Source organism: Humulus lupulus, chromosome 2, assembly GCF_963169125.1.
Source record: "Humulus lupulus chromosome 2, drHumLupu1.1, whole genome shotgun sequence".
NCBI classification, from domain to species: Eukaryota; Viridiplantae; Streptophyta; class Magnoliopsida; order Rosales; family Cannabaceae; genus Humulus; species Humulus lupulus.
In genome coordinates, this window is record NC_084794.1 from 2,784,063 (window position 1) to 2,810,163 (window position 26,101).

General features: G+C 33.6%; 1 protein-coding gene across 1 annotated transcript; it reads left to right on the top strand.

Annotated features, from left to right (window-relative positions):
• The first annotated feature begins 16,332 nt into the window (after window positions 1–16,332).
• On the top strand, window positions 16,333–17,947 carry LOC133816888 (large ribosomal subunit protein eL42). The gene is made up of 4 exons (XM_062249211.1): window positions 16,333–16,471; window positions 17,007–17,186; window positions 17,558–17,632; window positions 17,720–17,947. Exons 1-4 carry the CDS (start codon window positions 16,469–16,471, stop codon window positions 17,777–17,779), a joined length of 318 nt encoding a protein of 105 aa, XP_062105195.1. The 5' UTR covers window positions 16,333–16,468; the 3' UTR covers window positions 17,780–17,947.
• The last annotated feature ends 8,154 nt before the right edge of the window (window positions 17,948–26,101 follow it).

Genomic DNA, 26,101 nt, shown 5'->3' on the forward strand with positions numbered 1-26,101 from the left:
TTTAACTAAATGAATTGATTAGCAAGTCTAGCACTTTATAAACACACAGTGTAACGGTCTTGGCTATCCAGGGTGTTACAGCCGCGGCTCTAGGAGGGGTGCGCCGCGGCCCGTGTGGGGGTCAGTGAAGAGCTAGCCTCTGTTTCGAGGCTAGCCGCGGCTCTAGTGGGTGGGGTCACGGCCCTTAGTGCTAGTTTGGGGTTTTTAGGGTATTTTAGGCTTGGGATCCTAAGGGGTAAGGCTCGGGATGGATTTTATCACCTAGATTGATAGAATTCAAGGTCCCGTAGGTTAGGGTTATGGCTCGAGGGTGTTTATTGGGTTATAATTTGATGGACAGATATTGTTAATGTGTTGTGACTAGGCTTTCGGCGAGGCTCACGTTAGCGGACTGTGCTCGGGGCATCGGTGCTCAAGAAGCTTGGAACTCAGGTAAGAAAACCCCTGTTTCCATAGAGCTTGTGTGCAGGGCTGAGCCCAGTGTGTTGAATGGAAATGATATGCAGGGCCGAGTGATGGACCCAAAATGGGTATGTTTTAAATATTTATAAATCGCAAGTGCACGAATCGTTCATATAGAATAGTGATCGTGTAAGCAAGGATGTCGAACCCAAATGAGTTGTCTAAAATCGAAAAGAGAAAACTATTTTAAATCAAAAGTAATAAATTCTAACCTAGCTTCAAAGATTGATGAGATTTTTGTATAATAAAAATAAAATAAAAGATAATAATAAAGAAATTAGAGACAATATATATCATAAATTAAAAGTAAAAATCAAGATAGTAAAATAAGATTATTAATGATTAGAATTCACAAAATATAAGTTTAATAATATTTATAAGTATATTGATTCCCAAGTTTTAGTGATAGTTAAAATAAATCAAACTATCATTTTCTAAATAGATTTGTAATTTTAAGCACAAATTATTTCTAAAAAGATAAGATTTTTCTTCACTTTTCAAAATTATAATTTCAAAGCATTTAGTGTAAATCAATCTAATGAAATAACAAATAAATCAATGAACATTATCTATAAGGCAAAACATAATATTTTTGTTCTAAGCATGGATGTGTACAATTTAATGACACATCTTACACAAAGAATATTATGTTTTAGCACTAATGAAGAACAAAGTGTAAATATGTGCTAACAATCCAAAATACATGATATTTAAGATGAAAGAATATATTTGAAGAAGAAAATCCATAAACTTTGTTGCACAAAATGGGAAATCAACATACAAAACAAACACTATCTAGTTACATATTGTTTCATCATCACCTTAATAATCTTAAAAAGATTAGAAACACATAACTAGAATAACAAATACAAACTAAAAATTACAAACATAAATAGGAAAATTTGGAGGAGAAACCCCCAAATTTTTCCTCTAAAAATACATAGAAAAATAACAAAAAAAAAAAAAAGAAGATGAAGAGAATGGAGAGGTTTTGAATTGTGTAGAAATTATGGTATAGTAACCTCTTCCCTCAAAATGGACACCCCAAACCCCTTATTTATAGCCAAAAATGATGATTAAAATAATCAATTGAAATTAATTAAATTGATTAAATTAATTTAATTAATTAAAATATGGCAAATAGGGGTAAATTATAGGGTATAATAATTATGTTTTGGGGTAAAATGTGTAGAAAGTGGGGTAAAAAGTGGTATTTTTGAACAAAATGGACAATAGGACATTGTTGGGCTCAAGACACAAAATGCTTTGTGGCTTTTGGTGGCTGGCAGATGGGCTTTTGGCTGCCAGGCGAGAGGCTCTTGGCGCATTGAAGCAGGCGGCTGGGTGGCACTGGGCAGGGGGCATTGGCTTTTGGTGCTTCGGCTGGGCATGTGATAGCCGAATGATGGTGCTGAAGGAATGCTACGTTTGCTGAAGGTGATGTGCTGAAGAGGGTGTTGGAGAGTTGGAGGGAGTGTGCTTGGGTTGGTGGGCCTTGCTGGAGCGGGCCCAAGGTTGGGCTTGGGCTGGTTCTTCAAAAATGCAAGCTTTTCAATTCTTTTTTCTAAAAAATGCCACTTTTCTTCATTCTTTTGCTTGCTTTTCAAAGCCCAAAATTAAAATAACTTCCCTACAAAATAAACATAAACTAAATCATAATAAAATATTTTCAACTATAAAATAAATCAACTAATTCTTTTGAAAATATTAATTATAACTTAATTTATATTTAACATTTAAGCTCAATAATACAACATTTTTTTACCACTAACTTAACAATAATAATTCAAATAATTAACTACAACATTTTACAACAAAATAACTATAAAATTAAAATAAGCCTAATAAATTGAAAATTACTTAAAAACTTAATAAATTACTTAAAAACTCAAGAATTAAGCAACAATTAGCACATAAAAAGTGGTAAAATAACTCTATTTTGTAGAGTTATCACCGAGCCCTATATGTTAGAATTGCAGAGCATAGCTCTTTATCTGTTTATGCTTGAATTCTGTACTTGTTGATATATCATGTTTGATATTATATGTGTGATCAGCGAGAGCTGGGAACGGTGTAGACCGATAATGGCGTGGGCCCGGGAACGGCGTCAGGCACGTTGAGTGCAAGGCCGAGAACGGCAAAGGGCCGAGAGCAGCGTTGAGCACGTGGGGTGCAAGTTGCCAGGGCGAGTCCCCAAAAGGATACCTGGGATATCCTCACGGCATGGTCCGCGAACCCAGGGCTTGGTAAACGCCTGGGACGGCTAGGCCGTATGTGTTTTGCCATTGGTGGCCTGTTTATATATTTGACTTGTGTATTGCATATGCTATCTGTTAAGGGTTTTCTTGCTGGGCTTCGGCTCACAGATGCTCTGTGGTGCAGGTAAGGGTAAAGAGAAGATCAACCAACCATGAGTACAGCAGGCGTGAGGCGGCGTATACATGTTCGACCAGCCTGGCTACCACGGCTAGGGGATTTTGGGAGATGCTTGTAAATGAACTTAGATTTTGTCGTTTAGTCGACTCAGATCAGTTTTGTGTTGTAAATATTTTCTAAACTATGTTTTGGGATCCCAGGTGTAAACTTTTATGATTTGCTATGAAAAACTACTTTCTCTAATGTTTTCCTTTTAATTATGGCTTAGTTACACGATTTGAATTAAAACCTCGATTAGCGAGTTGAAAGCACGATTTTAAACACACTTGGTAACGGCTCTAAGGAAGTAGGGTGTTACAATAGCCAAATAACTCGTTTAGCGAGTTTAGCACTGTTATCCCAAAATTTTAAAATGATGATGTGGCAATAGGAATGACAAGTGGCATGGAATAGTTGGGTGATCTGGCTTAGTAGTAGCCCAATACATCAGTGAAGAGTTTGGACTGCTTGAGAGATGTCATAACCAAGCCAAGTGCACCCGAGGAGAGTACTTGGGCTAGGGTGTGCCCGGTCGGACCTTAGTCCGAGGAGTCCAAGTGATGTGCGAGGAGTCCAAGTGATGTGCCTGGACCTTAGTCCGAGGAGAGCCGTAAGAGATGGGGTCGGACCTTGGTCCGAGGAAGGCACTCCAAGAGGTCCGGTCGGACCATGATCCGAGGAGAAGCCCCATGAAGTGTGGCCTGGACCTTAGTCCGAGGAGAGCCAAGGAAGGTGGGGCTCATACCTTGGTCCGAGGAGAGCCAAGGAAGGTGGCTCGGACCATGATCCGAGGAGAAGCCCCATGAAGTGTGGCTCGGACCTTAGTCCGAGGAGAGCCAAGGAAGGTGGCTCGGACCTTGGTCCGAGGAGAGCCAAGGAAGAGTGTGGCTCGGACCTTGATCCGAGGAGAGCCAAGGAAAGTGTGGCTCGGACCTTGGTCCGAGGAGCACCCATGAGGGTGTGGTCGGACCTTGGTCTGAGGAGACCCCAAGAATGTGGTCCAAAGGTGAGCCCAAAAGTGTTGGGGTTTTATGCCCTAATTAAAATCCAAATTCTTTGTAATCTCATTTTATTATCAATAAAAGAATAGAAATCATTTTTTGACTTGGTCAATCACTTTGCTCATATGTTTTATTTTGATGATTATTTGTTTAATATAAACTTCTATTAAATCCCGAGCATATAGCTAATCTTATTTATAGTGACGTAATCACAGTGGAATATAAATATGATTATATGTTCAAAATAAGTTAGTCCTAAGATTAGTCAGTGCACCGGATTTACACTGACTTGCCAATCTACGATATGATCTACTTACACATTACAATGTTATGTTCTTTCCAGAACATTAGCAAAGTAGATAAGATCGGATGTATTTGTTACATCGGACAGGACCGATATTGACAGTTGATAAGATAAGTAAACATACCGTTATTATCTATTCTAGTCATATCATATAGCTGACCATAGGTCAATTCAATCTCAATTCTGACTGGTTAGTATTCTAACTGATTGTATTATTTGAGTTCTTTGACTTGTTCGTTACCAGCTTACCCTACGGACTAGCCCATACTTACATCTTGGGAACTCAGTAGTATAATTGAGTGGGAGTGTTAATCATAGATATAAACATCTATAGCTTTTGATGAAGAAGTGAAACGATGGTTTCCTTTTAGTTTGGTTCAAGGTGATAAATGATAGAGATCTCATTTCAGTAATTAAATTAGTTTACTGAAATATCATTTACAAGGAACTAAGTGTTTTAAGGATAAAATACAATGAGGGGCAAAACGGTATTTTAGTCCTATCTCATTGTAGACCGTCTATAGAGGATTGAGTGAAAATTATGGTTGTAACAATGGATAATTAATAGCGTATCTATATTTGTTATAGAGCGTTCTATGAATTCAAGAGTGCAATTCCAAGTCTATAGTGGAGTCACGAGGAATTAATAAGTTAGTAAATTTATTTGTTAGATTTATGATAACTTATTGGAGCTTGATTTCATAGGCCCATGGTCCCCATTGTACCTTGGATAAAATCATCTAGATAGTCTCAATTAATTGATTTAATTATCAATTAGAATTATCAAAGTTGACCAGGTCAATTTTGGATAGTTTCATAGAGTTAAGATTTCTGAGAAGTTTGATAAGTCACAAGTCAGATTTTCTGATAGTTTTAGATTCTCTCTAAACACAAGTCCTTTTCTAAGCCACTTTGTTATTTTCTCTTCTTCTCTCTATATCTATCTCATGTGTTGAGAATTGCCCACACTAGTCTAGGTGGTTCTAAGGATACATTGGAAGATCGTGAAGAAAATAGAAGCATCGGTTCAGTTTCTTGATAATACTCTGCGACAGAAAGGATACAATAGTTAGAGAAACTCAAGGAAGGACTCTTAATTCCGCTGCGTATACTGTAAGTATTATATTATTTGTTTCTCTTTGAATTCAATTTTAGAAACATGTTTTAGGATATCTTGTATTAATTTGTTTAATATTAGATATACATGAAATAAATATAGATCCTGTATAAGCTTTATCCAACAACTGGCCTCAGAGCCTTTGGTAATATTTATTTTCATGCATGAACATGTTTAAAATTGGATAATATGATATGTTTGAATAATTTGATGGTTTTTCATGTTTTTATGAACATATTGATTTTATGTGAATTTTAGAAATTTTTAGGTTATTTTGTTGTATTTTCTATGCTATTAATTTTTATATATGCTTTATTTTGTGTAAAACATGGTAAAAATTAATTAGAAAATGGTTTTGGTTTGAAAAATTGCTCAAAAAAAAAATTTGAAATTTTTTTGGCCTGGCTGCCCATGCTCGCGCGCCACCCGCGCGCGCCCCACACGCGCCCACGCACATCAGCCACCAGCGATGAACAGTACCCCGTGAACAGTACCACGCGTACTATTCATCCAATTTTTTTTTTTTTTTCAAAAATATTTTTTTAAATTAAAATTTGTAGAAATAAATTATTTGTAATCAAAACCAAAAATATCTTTTTTGTTTCATCATTTAATTTTTTTTTAAATAAATATATTTTTGTTAGTTGGGATTTAAATAATTAGATATTTTCTACAAATATTCAAATTTAAAAATAGACTAACAACTTAATTTTAAATCTTTTAATATATTAAAATATTAGAATTATGATATCAGATATTTAAGATATTTTCATTTAAATTCTTGATTTTGTTTTATTAAATATTTATTTGAAAATATAAATATTTTTTATTCTATAGTTTTTAATATTTAAATTATTTGAAATTTGAACATTGTTAGTTAGATATTTTTATGGATATTTGAATTTGTTTAACTATTTGAGATATTTTAGGGTTGTTATAACTATTTGTATTTTATTATTTTTAAATGGTTAAAATATTAGATAATAGTTGTAACAACACAAGATATTTTTGGAAAATAATTTAGATATTGATTTTAAAATTTAAAATTGGTTAAATTTTGAAAAATATCATGTTTTTCAGCCAATTAATAAAATATTTTTTTAATAAATGGGATTTAAATTAACTTTGGTTAATTGTTGATAAATCCTATTTAAATTAAATTAATATATTTTTTTTTCAAATTAACCTAAAACCATGTTAATTGTTGATAAATGAAATTTAAATTAACTATTGTTAATTTTTGATAAATTTCATTTAAATTGACTTATTTTTTGTAAAAATTTAATGAATTTGAATTTTTGTTGATAAATTCTAGATAATTAATTGTGGTATTTTTGCAAATGAAATAAATTGTGGTATTTTTGCATAAATTCATAGAATTGCTCATATAGTAACATGATTAGGCCCATCCAATTATAACATGTCTGTTTGCACTATATGTGGTATTTTTGCAATTGGGCTTAGATGCATATAGTGGCCCATATGTTTGTTAGATATATGGTATTTTGCCAAATAAAATATTCATAAAATGATAGGTTTTATTTGGGCCCATTAGAAAATGTAAAGTTTAAATTCCTCTCTTGTGGGTGATTCCACTTGTGAAGGCCCATTTGCTTTGCATGACTATAGTGGACCTAATCAGTTAATAACAATTAATAAAACAAATGTTTAAATTTCTGTCTTTTGGACCTTGTATGGAAGATAAGGGGCCTTTGTAGTGGGAACGACATACTGGACCCAGCCCTCCTCCATACAAGCCCAATTGTTAAGGCCCATTTACCTGAGTTGGACTTAATTGTATAGGTTCGTTATATTAGTTAAATCTAAATATTGATTAGCAACAAATTAATTCTAAATTAATTGAATTTGTTTCAATGTGACACTTTAGAATTAATAAGAAATTATAGGACTTTGGTTTTAAAAAAAAAATTAATCTGTTTAATTTTTTTTGGGAAAACCATAGTCATTAATTTTCTAAAAATAAATAATAAAAATACTAATTTTAATTTTATAATGAGCTTATTTTAAGAATTTTATTCGATCTCCACCGTTGGTTTAACATAGTCAATAGCTTAATGGGGCCTCGAGGCGCTTTGATTCATCCCCCTACGGAAGGTGTTCATTAGTTATTTTGACAATGTTAGATTTCGAAAGATAGATAATTATAGGTCAAATTCTACTAGACTCACCCCTACGGTGACTACTAGGACTAAATCTATGATTATTGAAACCGTGGGTCTAGCTCATAAAATAAGAGATTTTGTTTTCTTATTTTGATCGAATAGTAGGTTGTTAATAATGTTGTCCATTATTAAATGAGTTTACAACTCTATTTAACTAGTGGTATTTTTGACTCTCGCCAACCGGGACAAGGATATCATAGATTAGTTAAAAACCTAAAGAAATAGAGATATGATTGTTTTTGGTATTTTTTCTCATATCTTACATATTTTTTGTATATGTTGTGCTATTTCTTGAAATTTGTGTGAATAGAAGTTTTATTTAGCAAATGTGATTGATTTCTATTTTATTGGTACTTTGTAATTTTGAGTTATGGCTGTGTCTACTCCCATCCTTTTTCAACTTTCGATGGAGAAACTCACTGGAGAAAACTTCCTTAAATGGAAGCAAAACATCAACATTTAGTTGATAGGTGACAACTCCAAGTTCGTCATGACTGAGGAATCCCCGGAAGTTCCAGCTGAAGGAGCTACCAAGTAGTCTGTGAGGGACAAGTATGAGCGTTGGCAGGCGGCTAACAACAAGGCGCGGTACTACACGTTGACTAGTATGGTCGACACTCTCAAGACAAAGATGGAGAATGTCGAGACAGCCTACGAAATCATGGATCAACTCCAAGACATGTTTGGTGCCAAGTCAGCACAGACTCGTTTTGAGGCCACCAAGAAATATGCCAATGCTCGAATGGCACCTTCTCAACATGTTCGTGATCGCCTGATCAAGATGACAAACTACTTTCAGGAAGCTAAACTGCACGGAGCCATAATAGATGAGGAAACTCAAGTTGGCTTAATCCTCAACAGTCTTTCTCCAGCTTTCCTTCCATTAACCACCAACTATGTGTTGAATAAACTCAACTATGGTCTGACGCAGCTCATGAATGAGCTTCAGACTTTTGAGTCTATTATGGGTGGACCTAGTAAGGGAGGAGAAAAGAAGACAACTACTACTACTGCTGCTGATCCAGCTAAGGCTGAAGCTAACCAAGCTTCATCTTCAAAAGCTGGAAACAAGAGGAAAGGTGGGCAAAACAACAACCCGAAGCCTGCAAAGGCTGCAAAGACGAGTGTACAACCACGTGCACAGACGCCTAAGGGGAAGAACATGAAAAACAAGAAAAGTAAAGATAAATGTTTTCACTGCAAAGAGAAAGGGCATTGGAAACGAGATTGCCCCAAGTTTCTAGTAGCGAAAAACAAAGGTAATGATTATAGTTCATTTATCTTAGAAACATGTGTTTTAGAGAATGATAAATCCGTTTGGATTATTGATTCTGGATCTACCAACCATGTTTGTAACTCTTTACAGCTTCTTGAATCGTGGGAGGAAGTGAACGAAGGCGGCTTAAAGCTTAGAGTTGGGAACGGAGCGTTCGTTGCGGTCCAAGCTAGAGGAAGAGCTCGTCTGAAGTTCGGAAATAAATTTTTAATTTTAAAAGATGTATTTTTTATTCCGGATTTTAGTAGAAATTTAATTTCAGTTTCCATGTTGCAATTAGAACGATTTGTTATGACTTTCACAAGTTTTAATATATCTATTTCTTTCAATGGATCACCATTGTGTATTGCATGTTTGGAAAACAGGCTTTATATTCTGCGACCTAACGAACCCCTCGCTCTTAATAATGATTTATTCAAAGTAGCTAAACATATGACCAATAAACGTCAAAAGACCGATAACAATAATATGGCGTATTTATGGCACTTGAGACTAGGTCACATTGGCTTGATAGGATTCAAAGACTTACAAAGGACGGACCTTTGAGGGAACTCACCTTAGGTGAATTACCTGTCTGTGAATCTTGTCTAGAAGGCAAACTGACCAAGCGTCCATTCTCTGCAAAGGGTGATAGGGCCAAAGAACCACTTGGTCTTGTGCATTCAGATGTTTGTGGACTTTTGAATGTACAAGCCAGGGGTGGTTTTGAGTATTTCGTCACTTTCATTGACGATTACTCTAGATACTCATGTCTTTACCTAATGCATAGGAAATCAGAAACATCTTCAAAGTTTCAGGAATTCCTAGCAATGGCTCAGAACCAATTAGGTAAAAGGTTAAAGATCTTGTGATCTGATAGGGGTGGAGAATATTTGGATATGCAGTTCCAAGATCATTTAACTGAACTTGGGATTTTATCACAACTTACTTCCCTAGGTACTCCGCAACAAAATGGTGTAGCGGAACGCCAAAACAGAACTTTATTGGAAATGGTTAGATGCATGCTTAGTTCCTCAACTCTACCAACTTCGTTCTGGGGACATGCAATTGAAACCGTGAATGACATTCTCAATGTCGTGCCGTCAAAAACCAATCCCCAAAACACCTTTAGAACGCTGGAATGGTCGTGAACCTAGTTTACGCCATTATAGAATCTGGGGGTGTCTTGCTCACGTCCTGAGGAAAAAGGAGGGAAAGCTAGAACTGCGAACTGAAGTTTGCATGTTTGTTGGCTATCCTAAAGGTACTCGGGGTGGACTTTTCTATAGTCATTCAGAAAAGAAAGTGTTTACTTCTACAAATGCTACTTTTCTGGAAAATGACTATGTCCAGAACTTTAAACCTTGCATCAAAGTAGTTTTAGAGGAGATGGTTAAAGAATTGACTCCAACCAATGTTCCATCGTCATCAACGCGTGTTGATGATGAAATTCCCACTTTTCATGTACAACCGACGCAAGTCGATTTAAATGAAGAAAGTACCACTGTTCCTGAGCAAACAATCACGGAGCCTCGTCGTAGTGGGAGGATTTCTAGAAACCCAGTTCGCTATGGTTTGGATGGTGAAACCAATATGGTTGTTGGTGACACTAGTGATGATGATCCATTGTCTTTCAAACAGGCAATGGCTAGCCCTGAAAAAGAACTATGGCTCGAAGCCATGAAATAGGAAATGGAGTCCATGTTCTCAAATTCCTTCTGGGATCTTGTGGAAGAACCTAGTGACTTTAGGGCCATTGGGTGCAAGTGGATCTACAAGAAGAAACGAGGTGTTGATGGAAATATCGAGACTTATAAAGCTCGATTAGTGGCAAAGGGTTATACCCAAAGAGAAGGCGTGGACTATGAGGAAACTTTTAGTCCGGTAGCCATGCTCAAATCCATTCGCATCCTCCTATCCATAGCAGCCGCTCTCGACTATGAGATTTGGAAAATGGACGTCAAGATAACTTTTCTTAATGGAAAGCTTGACGAAGTCATTTATATGGATCAGCCAGAAGGATTTAAAGTATTTGGACAAGAAGGACAAGTTTGCAAGTTAAATAGGTCCATCTATGGACTTAAGCAAGCTTCTCGTTCCTGAAATCTTAGGTTTGATGAAATAATTAAAACCTATGGCTTTGAACAAAATATTGATGAGCCCTGTGTTTACCAACTGAAGGCAAATCAAATAGTGGTATTCCTGGTTCTTTATGTAGATGATATCTTACTCATTGGAAACAATGTTAAGAAATTATCAGATGTGAAGAATTGGCTGAGCACTCAATTCTAGATGAAGGATTTGGGTGAAGCAAGTTATGTTCTAGGTATCCAGATCATCAGGGATAGAAAGAACAAACTTTTAGCTCTATCTCAAGCAGCTTACATTGATAAAGTGCTTGAACGTTTCTCAATGACAAATTCCAAGAAAGGGCGTCTACCGTCCCGCCATGGAATTCATCTTTCAAAGAAGCAGTCTCCCCAGACTCCTGAAGAGGAAGATGCAATGAGAAAAGTTCCTTACGCATATGCAGTTGGAAGTCTGATGTATGCCATGTTGTGTACTAGACCAGATATCTGCTATGCAGTGGGAGTAGTGAGCAGGTATCAGTCAAACCCAGGACCGGAACATTGGATAACAGTTAAGCATATCCTGAAGTATTTGAGACGGACTAGGGATTATATGTTAGTCTACAAGGGTGGTGTTCTGAACCCTGTAGGCTACACCGATTCAGATTTTCAGACTGATGTCGATGACAGAAAGTCTACTTCTAGAATGGTTTTTACTCTTGGGGGTGGAGCTGTGATTTGGAGAAGCGTAAAGCAGTCTGCAATCTCATATTCCACCATGGAGGCTGAGTACATAGCTGCATCAGAAGCAGCTAAGGAAATAGTCTGGCTAAAGAAGTTCTATTCGGATCTTGGAGTTATTCCAGAAATGGATAAACCGCTTATGTTGTTTTGTAACAATACAGGAGCGATAGCCAACTCAAAAGAACATCGAAGTCACAAGAGGAGTAAGCATATAGAAAGGAAGTATCACATTATTCGAGAATATGTGGCCAGGGGAGATGTGAAGGTTATGAAGATTGCAACTGAAGACAATCTTGCAGATCCGTTTACAAAGACACTGCCAGAAGCTACATTTGATAAGCATATCAAGGAGATGGGATTAGTAGAATTAAGGCATTAGTTTCAATTAGTGCAAGTGGGAGTTTGTTGAGGTTTTATGCCCTAATTAATACCCAAATTCTTTGTAATCTCATTTTATTATCAATAAAAGAATAGAAATCATTTTTTGACTTGGTCAATCACTTTGCTCACATGTTTTATTTTGATGATTATTTGTTTAATATAAACTTCTATTAAATCCCGAGCATATAGCTAATCTTATTTATAGTGACGTAATCACAGTGGAATATAAATATGATTATATGTTCAAAATAAGTTAGTCCTAAGATTAGTCAGTGCACCGGATTTACACTGACTTGCCAATCTACGATATGATCTACTTACACATTACAATGTTATGTTCTTTCCAGAACATTAGCAAAGTAGATAAGATCGGATGTATTTGTTACATCGGACATGACCGATATTGACAGTTGATAAGATAAGTAAACATACCGTTATTATCTATTCTAGTCATATCATATAGTTGACCATAAGTCAATTCAATCTCAATTCTGACTGGTTAGTATTCTAACTGATTGTATTATTTGAGTTCTTTGACTTGTTCGTTACCAGCTTACCCTACGGACTAGCCCATACTTACATCTTGGGAACTCAGTAGTATAGTTGAGTGGGAGTGTTAATCATATATATGAACATCTATAGCTTTTGATGAAGAAGTGAAACGATGGTTTCCTTTTAGTTTGGTTCAAGGTGATAAATGATAGAGATCTCATTTCAGTAATTAAATTAGTTTACTGAAATATCATTTACAAGGAACTAAGTGTTTTAAGGATAAAATACAATGAGGGGCAAAACGGTATTTTAGTCCTATCTCATTGTAGACCGTCTATAGAGGATTGAGTGAAAATTATGGTTGTAACAATGGATAATTAATAGCGTATCTATATTTGTTATAGAGCGTTCTATGAATTCAAGAGTGCAATTCCAAGTCTATAGTGGAGTCACGATGAATTAATAAGTTAGTAAATTTATTTGTTAGATTTATGATAACTTATTGGAGCTTGATTTCATAGGCCCATGGTCCCCATTGTACCTTGGATAAAATCATCTAGATAGTCTCAATTAATTGATTTAATTATCAATTAGAATTATCAAAGTTGACCAGGTCAATTTTGGATAGTTTCATAGAGTTAAGATTTCTGAGAAGTTTGATAAGTCACAAGTCAGATTTTCTGATAGTTTTAGATTCTCTCTAAACACAAGTCTTTTTCTAAGCCACTTTGTTATTTTCTCTTCTTCTCTCTATATCTATCTCATGTGTTGAGAATTGCCCACACTAGTCTAGGTGGTTCTAAGGATACATTGGAAGATCGTGAAGAAAATAGAAGATCGGTTCAGTTTCTTGATAATACTCTGCGACAGAAATGATACAATAGTTAGAGAAACTCAAGGAAGGACTCTTAATTCTGCTGCGTATACTGTAAGTATTATATTATTTGTTTCTCTTTGAATTCAATTTTAGAAACATGTTTTAGGCTATCTTGTATTAATTTGTTTAATATTAGATATACATGAAATAAATAAAGATCCTGTATAAGCTTTATCCAACAAAAAGGTGACTGGTCGGACTTTGGTCCGAAGAGAGTCTAAGGGGTATGGTCCGTATGTAGGTGTCCAGCATGCATATGTCCGACCAGAAGGAATTCATCAAACAAATGGACTAGACTACATCAAATTCCCAGAAACGGCTTCAGCAAGAATTGGTCTGGGCACCGCGGGAATCTCTCATTCATCACTCAAATTGAGGAATCTGTTGTATTTTGAATATTTTGTGTAATTTAAATATAATATGAGTAATAAAATATCCCGATCCTAAGGGGATATCAGTTTAGGATCCCAAGCCTATAAATAGAGGGTTGATGGGATCAGAAAAGGACTTTTGGGCAATTTGAAATTTGGTCTGAGTTTCTAGAGAGAGAAAGTGCGTTTTCCTTGAGAGAAACCCTTTTTGTATTCCTGAAAATTTACACTGAAGAAACTCAATTGACACTGGTTCATCTGATCTTGAGTGTAGATAAAGTAATAAAATCTCTAAGTGGATTAGGCTATTACCGACTAATCGGGGCTGAACCACTATAAAATCTCCTGTGTTATTTACTTTTCTTGATTAAACTGTCTGTGTCGTTTAAATTCTCTTGAAGGTTTATCGTTTTTTACGTTCTCACGTCATTGGCTAAAAACACAGTCAACAAGCACTATTTAAAATACACAGTGTAATGGTCCCTGAGTAGCAGGGCGTTAAGGTGTACCACAACAATCAATGGATTCAATGGCAAGGGCCTAGCCCCCATAAGATCGATTAAGTTGTTGGTCATCTTCGAGGTGACTTGCATGGCTACCTTCGTGGTCATTGTTTACCCAATATTCATATATGTGCGAGCCATATCCTCCATTTGGCACCTCACCATCAAATCCCCCACCAACCAAGGGATTGAATGTGTGAATTGGAATCAATGGGAAGCAAGGGAGTGTTACAACGCTTCCATTAACAAAGCGAGGAAATACGCCAATGACAACATCTTCCAGTGCACCTATGTTCAATAAAATATAAGATAACAGTAACACAATGTTCAAGCGAAAGTTACCATCATCTTCCAAAACTTGTACTGAATTAATAACTGAATGAGAATTCTAGTCCAAAATTAACAAAGTTTTTTTTTTAGTTTCATCTAGATCCCTATATTATACACAATATATATCATATATTATATAATATACCTTATTAATGTATTAATGTATTAATGTTAATTTTTTTACAAAAATATTAGATTACTTTAATAAAAAAAATTAGATTTATTAAATTTAATTTAATTAAAATCTGATTTATTGTTTTAATTTTTATATTTTTGTTAATCTAATTTTTTTACTCATAGGCGACCACGGGACTCCCATGGATTGTCGACCATTCATGGAGTCAAGCGACCACTCATGGGGACGGTCAACCATTCTTCGAGCTTGTCTTATTTATGGACATCATTATTTTTGTAATCATGGCGACTTTGGCCTCAGGGTATCATATTAAATCTTTTTTTTAACAATGATAACTTCATTGAAAATAATCATAATGTAATACAATCTAAAAATCTATACATTCCCTAAGAAAATGATGGATAACTTCTAAGTATACAAGTTCTCGATTCACCCTAAGAGTATGCACAACTAATCCATAAACAACCACAATGGTCGAACGACGAACATAGAATTGGGACACTCTTAGAAAACTTGACAACAAACTTGCAATATTCTCTAACAATGACCATAGGTCATCGAAAAAGACAACTCTCATGGAAAATACAATTACAGCTGCCAAACAATCTAATTCCACAAACTGCAAGGAAAGTCTTAGAGTTAGAGCCCAATCAAATGTCACCATCAACACTACACATTCTCTTTGTATAACTGAGAAATTAAAACAACATTAGATAGGAAAATGATTAATATAAAAATGTAATCAAAATTTATATAACAACATATCAAGATATTATTAGTCATAGAGATATATATAGTTATATATTTTTGTCACCTAGGCAATAACATGATAAAGTAACCGAAGGGACTACAATAGGTCCTTTCAACTTACTAATAACCAATAACAAATAACAAGTTCCAATAACCAGTAAAGAACACTGATAACCAATAACCAAGAACGAAACAAGAAATATTGATAGAAAGGACTATAATAATACGAGCATATACCATTCTAAAAAATATTTTTTATACTAATTTTTGGTAATAAAACAACATTTTTAAATATAGTATTTTGAAATATATGAAAATATAAAGAATAATATAAACAAAGAAATAAGCTAAGATATAAGAGATACCGTACTGGAGAGTACACTCCATTATAAATCTCAAATGAATTAATAATATAAACAAATGAATTACACTATTAAACTGATTCCTACAAAATCTTCAAATATAGTCGTGGCCATAAAAATTAAAATTTACAAAACAGAACAAAACATTTAGATTAGTGTGGTTCACTATGTTTAAAGATAATCAAGAAAAAGAAAAATTAAAAATTAAAAAAAAAAGAATGTATATGTTTACAATTGGAGCAATCACAATAAAAATTCCCCCATTACAATTTTTTTATCATATACTAATATAAATTCGTTAATTGCCATCTTAACAATTTGGTCTATAGAGAACAACACAACAAAACATAACAAATATCTCTCTATATTGCTCTACACTTATATAACTTATCTTTCGTGAATAAATTGATTTTACTACTACAAATTAATTAGATGAATTTTTTTGGGCCAAAGTAAATTTTGGTATTTTTATAATTCTTATATATAAAGTGGTATTTTTGTAGTAATTCTGGGCTGTGGCCCATAATCCTTCCCACGAAGCCCAATAGTGGCCCGTATCACTATATCTTAAGCCCTAAAATGCATACACTATAAAATTGAAGACGAAACCCTAGCTACCTGCATTTTCATTCGGTCCCTCTGCTCCCGTTCCCCTCAGGCTCGCACATCTCAACTCGGCTCCGGCGGCGGCGGCGGCTCCGGCTCTGTTAGCAGACATGGTATTGCTCGTTCTTTTCTATCACTTGATCTGTATTTTGCACCCGAATATTTCTGTGTAAATTTCTGTTTTCTGTTCTTAAGGTGCTCATATCTAATGGTATATTATGGAAACATAGTCTAGTAAATGTTCATATTTTTGTGTTTTCTGGATACCCTTTTGGTTTACCTTTCGAGTGTAGTCGCAAGTATTCTTTTTTAATCTTAAGCTGATTACGAATTTTAGATATTAATAGTGAACAATAGGAGTGGTATTAAGTAGTTATATTTTAAATTATTATATTTAATTAGATTTTATTAATTTTATTTGAACTTCATTTGGTGATTTTAGTGTTTTTAAGCTCGAATCTGGATAAGTTTCGTGTGATTCAATTGTGTCAATAATCCATGGATATTAGAAACATACCTTCAATTTGGGGTTGTGCTGTACTTCGAGATTATCTTCATTAATATGCTAAGTATACTATTTTACATATACCTTGATTATATCATCATTTGTTATGGTTTCATTCCAATTTTAATCATTTCATTTTTCAGGTGAATGTTCCCAAGACCAAGAAGACTTACTGCAAGAATAAGGAGTGCAAGAAGCACACCCTTCACAAGGTGACTCAATACAAGAAGGGCAAGGATAGTCTTGCTGCTCAGGGTAAGCGTCGTTATGACCGGAAACAGTCCGGTTATGGAGGTCAGACCAAGCCAGTCTTTCACAAGAAGGTAAAATCTGGCAATGCCATATTATGTGTTTTTCTTGTTAATACTCATGTTGCAAATTTGAAATTACTTAATGGCTTTCAATGTAAAAGGGAGAAGATAATCTGTTGTGTTAACTTAATTGACTGTTTATTATGACAATGCCATACTGTGTATTTTTCTTGTTAATAGTCATTAATTGTTGCTATTGACATTAATATAGAATGTAGAATTTGGATGATATGTAAAAGAAATGTGCTTGTATTAATGATTTACACATTAATTGACCGCTGATTCTGCTTACACACTTAGTTACTAATGTTTACACATTTCCATTACTGTGTGGTTTGGGCAGATTCATTTTCATTATTAACAAACTCGATCTCTCTAAACAGGCCAAAACCACCAAGAAGATTGTTCTTAGGCTGCAGTGCCAGGGTTGCAAGCATGTCTCTCAGCACGCAATCAAGGTCAGTTCCTTTATGGTAGCAATGTGTTGTTCTTCTTTTTTTTCTTCCGTCCATTTTCGCTGATTGCTGTTACCCTTTATTTCGCAGCGTTGCAAGCATTTTGAGATAGGAGGAGACAAGAAGGGAAAGGGAACTTCTCTTTTCTAAATTTGTGTTACTATGTCATTTTTGTTTTTATGGATCTTGAAATAGAGTTATGGGATATTTGTTAACCTAGACATGTTGTCATGTTAAAGATCGATTTTGTTTGTTGAACTTTGTCAATGTTATTCTTCTTAAGGTTCCGATAAGATTTTAAATGCTGTGCTTTTGAAACTTTGTCTTCATTTAGAAGCTTTTTCTCTATTGCTTTCAAATTACAATTATTGAACTTATAAAATCAATGAAATTAAACATGTTCTTTAACCAAGTTATTGAATTGGATTATTATATTCTTTTGTTAAGAGGATTGTTGTTATGAAAGTTACCCTTTCTGGAAAGGTTCGTAGAATTTGTCAAAATGGGCAACCATACAATTACAAACACATTATGTGTTTTTCTTTCTTTTCTTTCTAGCTCTCCTTCAATAAAAAATGATTGCAAAAGAATTAGATTCACTCTGCAACAATTCACAACCGTTCATTTCACACCAAAATTTTTATATATCATCACAGAAATCAAATGAAACAATTATAAATTCCAGATTGCCTTTTCTTCCAACTTTTCTTTGTATTTTTAAAGGAACAATGTGGGTACCTTCCAAATTTTCCCACTTATGCTTTTAATACTTGGTTTGTTTTTCTTAGTTATAGGTTTCTAATCCTCTTAAAAATGAACGATGTATGTTGAACTCCCAAAACGAGCAATAAAGTTTAGAATTTGTCTTCTATAAATAACTCTTTCATCTCCAATATCATATATTTTGGATTGTTACTGGTTCTTAATTTTGTTAAAATATAACTCTTTGATTAAATGTGATTCATTCAATTTTTATATTTATCTTACTTTATTTTAATTGATCTTTGGATTGTAATTTTTTATTACAACAACTAAGTAAATTATATTCATATCTATATGACATTATCATATATAATATATGTAGAGGTGATTTCCTACAACTGATTAGATGGGCACCAGCAACCTGTCAATAACAAAAAGAAGAGAGACGAGAGTTCAATTGGGAGCACCGGTGGGGTGTCAGCCAAAGGGACTCCGACGCTCAAGTCAGTCGGGTTGTAACGAGAGCTAATAGAAAGTAATAAAATTAAGATATAGATAGTCGAAATGATGATGGATGAAGGAGTCGTAAAATGGTCAGAGTGACAGTGGCGATGACGGAGGAGTCAAGCGACTAGGTCAGGTCCAATCAGACTGACTAATTAGTCTTGCTTGACTGGATTGCTCAGAAATAGAGTAGCCTTCGTTTCAATTAGAGAGTAAAGAAAGTTCAGTGATTATTTGATGCCTTTTCTCAACCTCTGATGGTCTTATTTATTGTCCTCCTTCTCGTTCCGTCCTCCTCCGTCTTTCTCCTTCGCTTGACTCGCTCCAAGTGGTTTTATTCCGAGATTCTTGGCGAACATGATGGGAGCCTTGACTGTTTCAAGGTCCCTGGCTGACTGAGTGTATCCGAATTCGGGTCCGGGTATGGTTTTGGGTAATTGGATGGTACTTTGTATATGCGAGCCTATTTTACATGGGCTTTGGGCCTTCTTGGCTAGTTAGATAGCTTATTGGGCTGACTGACTGCTTGTTGGACTATTATTTTTCAAGTATACGAATTTTGTCCACTACAATATATATTATACTAGATACAAACAAGTGTATTACACGTTTGCTTAATTTTATTTATAGAATTTATTAATTATTTTTTATTAAATTTGTGTCATTATCATATAATTTCAAATAAATAAATAATAATATATATAAAAAAATGACATAAACATATTAAATGAAAAAGTAAATAAAAATATTTTTTATAATTTTTTAATATATATATATATACACATATAATATGATAACCTTTTTAAACATAATTGATAAATTTTTTAATAAAAATTAGTAAAATGGTTCAAATAGAACCCTAAACTCAATTTTATTGAAAAAAAAATTGAATATAACATCATAGTTGTCTGGAAAAATGATTTTATTTTATTTTAAATTGTTAGTTTATTGACTTATTTATAATTTTAGTTCATAAAACTTTAACTAAAATCAAGTTTAGGGTTCTATTTGAACTATTTTACAAAACACGAGTCCTAAAAAATTAATTGTCAAAACACATGGTCTAAACAAGTAATTGGATAAAACTCAAGATTCAAAAAGGTATAAGCCCTTCAATTTATATTAATATAATAATTAATTATCTAGTCTTGTATTATATATTATTATAATAATTATATTTTATAAAATTTGAATTTGAATTTTTATTACAATAATTATAGTATATGAAGTCTTATATTAAATATTATTATAATAATGATATTTTATAATATTTAAATTTATATTAATATAATTAATAAGGATTTATTTTTAATTAATTTTAAATACATATTTTTCATTAAATATTTAGAATATTTCATAAAAGTTAAAAAAATAAACAGTTACGTTATCTACACAATTTTTATATAGACGAGAAATTTTGCATTCTAGTATTTAAATGAAATACTTTTTTCTAATTTATTTTAGAAAAAAATGTCTATGAATTTCAATATAATAAAATATTAAAACATTCTAAATTAAAACTATAAATTTAAAAAGTTTATTGGATCAAATTTTAATTATTTAATTTAAAAAAAAATTAAAGCTAACAAAAAGTTATATATAAATATAAATTATTTAATTAATGGCTAGAGAAACCAAAATAAGTAATTTCTCGTTAAAAAAACTAAAGAACAAAATAAGAAAATATGTTTATTTATGCCTTATTATACTATGGTATATATCTTTGGGTAAACAAAATAAGTTAAATGATAAAATAAATAATTAATAAAAGAATGAAAAATATTAAATTTAAGCACATAAATATTTTTCGATTATAGTTTTGAAAATATAATTAATAGAGTAATTTGAATATACAATGAAGAATTATTATTCTTTTTTTTTAATTTATTAACCTTGTTTAGACGATTTTTTTTTCGATTTATTTACCTCATTTAAATTAATTTATTAATTTTTATTGTTTTAAATTATTTACCTTGTTTAGATGACTTTAAAACTAACGATGTTTATAAAACAATAAAAAAAATGTTAATTCTAACAAAAACAAAAAATTGTTAAACCGAAGTATATAATATATAAAGATATATGTATATGTATATAGGGTGTGACTACAATGCATCCCATTTTTTTACAATACTGATGCATCCTTTTTATATTTTCGGTACCCGGATAGATATAATCCCAATTTTTTTTATATGACGGTGTACATTAAAGCTATCTAGAACATTCTACAAATTTTTAAGAAATTCCGAATAAATTATGGTACCGAAAATAAGGTCTAAACTGTCTGTTGCACGCGTGCCTATTTTTTGTGTACGCATGTAAAATTTGACAGTTTGAACCATTTTTTCGGTTTTGTAAACTATTCAGAATATCTTGAAAATTTGCAGGATATTCTAAATACCTACAATGTACACCGTCATATAAAAAAAATTGAAATTATATCTATCTAGGTACCAAAAATAAAAAGATAATGCAGTGGTGTTATAAAAAAAAATGCCTTGTAATTGTTCCCTATATATATATGCTTGCTCATGAGTGGTTTTTACTTTCTTTTTCTTATGCGTTTTTATTCATTTTGTTTATAACAAGACAACCAAAAACAAACAAAAAAAAATTGAATGATTACATATACATTGTTTTTTTTCTTTGTCAAATATACTTTTCCTTTGTGGGATTGATTGAGTAAAGGGTATATGATTTGTACACAAGTCATGCCCTTAAAAAAATGCCTTACAACTCTTGATACTCACCTAGAATAACTATATGCTTGTTTATTAGCTTTTGTTTCAATTCATGAATATTATATTATAATACATTAATTGTTGAGGATTGAAAATATCCAAAAACAATTGCATAATGAACATGGAATGGGCTTTTTGAGAAAAAATAGACAGCAGATTTAAAAGAAGATATACATGTTGTGACATAAAATAGATGCTTAAAATAATTGGAAAAGTTGGCACATGTTACATGTAAATGTAGTAATACTAATAAACTATATTTTGAATATAGGTAATGTAACGCCCCAACTTCAGGGACTGCTACAATGCACATTGCAAACAGTGCTAAGCTCGCTAAACGAGCCGTTTGGCCATAAACGTGTAACTAAGTGTGATTAGCGGTTTAGGGATTAAAAATTTCGGTTAAGATATAACGTTTCACTAGAACGTTTAATATATACATTGGGATCCCAAAAATATAATTTCAGAGTTTATTACAAAAGAATATTTACAACAGGTCGTTCTAAGCGGCGAAACAGGGTTTAACCGTAGTTCCACTTTCAAACCTCGCCCAAGTATTGGTCGAGCAGTTGCATATGTACACATCATCACCTAAGCTCTCAAACTCAAGGATGGTCCAGCTTTCTTTTGCCTTTACCTGCACCACAAAGCACCCGTGAGCCGAAGCCCAGCAAGAAAACTCATATGCTCATGAACAGTCATATCATGATATCAAATCATATCTGGCATGCCTAGCAAACATAGCTCTATTCAGCATGCAAATGAGTTCAAACGATACTGGGGTTTCCAGAATAAGAAATCCTGTTCTTCTGATTGGAAGACTATCAAGTCAATCCTAATTAGATGAGTGACTGCCAAATAAGTCACTAATCAAATGGAAGAGTGGCTGCTAGGTAAGCCACTAGCCTTCAAGCGCTTACTAATCAAATGAGTGTCGCAACACTTGAGGTTCTGATAAACCATGCTGAGTGACCAACAAGCAAGTCACAAATTCAAGTGGAAGAGTGACTGTTGGGTATGCCACTAGCCTTCAACATGTTTTAGTAAATCATATTGAGTGACTGACAAGCAAGTCACTAATTCAAATGGAAGAGTGACTGCTAGGTAAGCCACTAGCCTTCAACAGGTTCTAGTAAACCATACTGAGTGACTGACAAGCAAGTCACTAATTCAAATGGAAGAGTGGCTGCTAGGTAAGCCACTAGCCTTCAAGCGCTTATAATATTCATCGAACTTGGGGTCGGTCCTGCATTAATGCTCTTTGAGTCATTCAATGCAGAAGGTCGATTTGATCTAATCGACATGGCTTGCGTGGAACACGCTAAGGCCGTTCTGAATAATGAGTCAGCGCTATGTGACCATTGCCCAGTACCACTGCCGAACCTGACTAATAAGTCACAGCTTCACAGTTGATACTAACACCTTTGCCAAATCTGACTAATTAGTCAGTACCAAGCACAAGTAAGCAATGCTATCAATGTGTATTATATGCCAATTATCCAAGATCAGGGTATTCAGCACGCTTACTTAACAGTTGCTAGCATAATTATGATCATGCACAAATACAGAGACTCAAGCTCTGACCAATCTCATATTCATCATTCATGGCATGCCCTAATCACATGTTTCTTGTGCATCACATGCATCACACTTAATCATCCAGCATGCCTCAAATAATAATCATATGCAAATGAGCAAGATTGCTAAGCATTCATTATGCTATCAATGTTTACATTTAAACATCCAACATGCATCAATCATAACCATGCATGTCACACATGGGGTGCAGTTTTCTTACCTTGGGTTCGAGCAAGAAATATTAAACGAACGACATTTGAGAACAATCAACCCTTTGATCCTTTAGCGGTTACCTAGTCATAACCAAATATGGAATCCCATCAATAAAATAAATCATAAAAAGGTTTATAATCTAAAACCACACTCCCGGGATCAATCCCGCACTCTCGGGATCCACCCGCACTCTCGGGAATCTTAATATACTCAAACAGGGCAAAGGAACCAAACCCCGAACCTTAAGGATCATTCCGAGTCCTAAAATAGGTTTGCTGAAAAATGGACCAGCGCTGCAGCCCTATTAAATGGCGCTGCAGCCTTATTCAATGGCGCTGCAGCCTTATTCAATGGCGCTGCAGCCCTAATAAATGGCGCTGCAGCCTTATTTCCAAGTCAGAGATCCCAACTCTCTACCCTGCCTAGCGCTGCTGCGCCAATTACAGACCAGAAACTTTCTGGTTCTTCTTCTTTGCGATTTCTCTTAAAACCAACCCTCCAAATCAATCCCAAACATCCAATTCAACCCCAAATAATCATCTATATCACACCCTCATCAAAACCCACTCAAACTTACACAAAAACTTCCATGAATTCCCACCACTAACACCTCAAATTCTCAACTGAAAACCATAAGGAAAAACAGAGTATTACTTATATTCAAGGATGAAATCTGACCTTAAACTGGTTTTGGGTCTTCTTCAATGGACGAACTAAGTTCCTAAGCTCCCCCCTTAGATCTCCTAGCTTGATTCTTAAATTTGAGGTCAAAAATTAGAGAAGGAAAAGAAGAGAAGGAGAGGTACGGGAGAGAAAGAGATGAGGATGATGATGCTCTGTTTTTATTACACTTTCTACAGCTTTCTAAGCCTTAATGGCTGAAACAAATCCTTAAGGTCAAAATACCATAATGCCCCTAGGCCAATTAAATCCCTCTAAAGACTTCCATGGGTAAAACCGTCCCTTCCCGCCTATCTCGTTAATTATAATTAACACCCTCTAATTCCCGCTACTCTCAATATTATCAAATACCAATAATTCATATCCCGTTACCCTTTAATTCCCGGCAACGTTCTAATCACCAAATTACCCCGAGACTCACTCCGAGCCCCGAACTTAAACCCATTATGACTAGACCGAAAACTTGCATTTCCATGATCATCTCATGCCGAATGGCTTGAACCAATCCACATATAATGTGGTATTATTTATAATTCACCCCCATGCATAAAAATACACAATCACGCCCTCAACGACCAAATTACCAAAATGCCCTTTGTAATTAAAATATGAACCCATATGCATGCATACACCATCATATAATAATATAATTCACATAAACATGCATATAATCATTAAATATCATAATAAATCAATTATGTCCCTCCCGACCTCCTAATCAAGGTCCTAAACCTTATTAGGAAATTTGTGGCATTACAGGTAAAGTAAGTGCAATTAAAGTGAGCATGCAGGTGCTTTTGGCAGTTATATCAATAATATATATCAGAGCCACCATACATTATATATATGAGTAATTTTTTAAAGGTTACTACTCATGACAGTTACCTTATTATTAATCATTAGATTAAAATCAATGGTCTGTATTTATAGTTGTTAATTAATATTTTTTAAAATAAATTTTGATTTTTTCAAATGTTTGGAAGATTTACCTGATGAAAAACTTGTATTTATTATAAAAATATAATATTGTAAACTTTTCATTTTTTAAATGCATGTCAATTTCTAAATATAGCTAGTGTTTCTCGTTGGTTGTAAACACCATTAATTATGACAAAAAAATAACTAAATTCGAAATTAATGTAGAAAAAAAATATTTACTTGTTAGTGACTTGCTATACCAAGTCACTGTGTTGCCACATCATCATAATTGTTAGGACACATTTATGGTTAGTAACTATTAAAAAATCTTCTCTATATATATATATGAGTTTTTAAGGATTAGGTAACTATGGTGGTTATATTTTTAGTGACCTAGGTTAATATATTATTATTTGTAAAGTTTCAATTTTAAGAATTAAATTAATTATTATTTTTTAAAATAAAAATTTAATTAATTATTTATGGGTCCCCTTTTCCATAGACACTCTATTTTACACTTATTTTTACATCATTTTTAGATCCTTGGATCAAACTAAATCCAAATGTCAAAATTAGTGCATAATTTTTTTTTTTAAATAAAAAAACCTTTTTATGATCTTTTAAATCTGACCGACCTTCCATTGTAGGTGAAATCTCCATTCTTCTACTCATTTTTATGTTTCTTCCTTTTTTTTATTTATTTTTTATTTTGAAGTAGGATAAAAATCAATCCATTCCAATAATAAGTCATTTGCAAGCAATCCTTTTCTCCAATTGTTTATACACTTATGAGATTTTCAATAGAACTTCATTCCAAGTTGTACTGCTATAGACAAAACAAAACACTTTGTTTGTTGTTCAAAGATTTACAATTAAGCTTTCTCACCCTCCCCATGCCAAACCATTACTTGGAAGAGCATATGAAAGCTACAAGACATTGTTCTCAAGCAAGCTTATGAACCATCACAAAACAAAATTGAAATAAAACTTAAGAAAGTAAAAAATAAATTAAAATTCATAAATAGGTTCCCATAGTAAAGAATTGAAAGAAAACATAAAGTGTAAATTAACTAACTCCAAAACTTGAAGTCTTCAACCCAGCTCCAAATTAATATTGGAGACTTGAAAGGAAGTT

Excerpts from the sequence above, each read along its gene's own strand:
- LOC133816888 (XM_062249211.1), top strand. Across the intron at positions 17,187-17,557 it reads AGCCAGTCTTTCACAAGAAG|GCCAAAACCACCAAGAAGAT; the intron begins GTAAAATCTGGC and ends CTCTCTAAACAG. Across the intron at positions 17,633-17,719 it reads TCTCTCAGCACGCAATCAAG|CGTTGCAAGCATTTTGAGAT; the intron begins GTCAGTTCCTTT and ends TTTATTTCGCAG.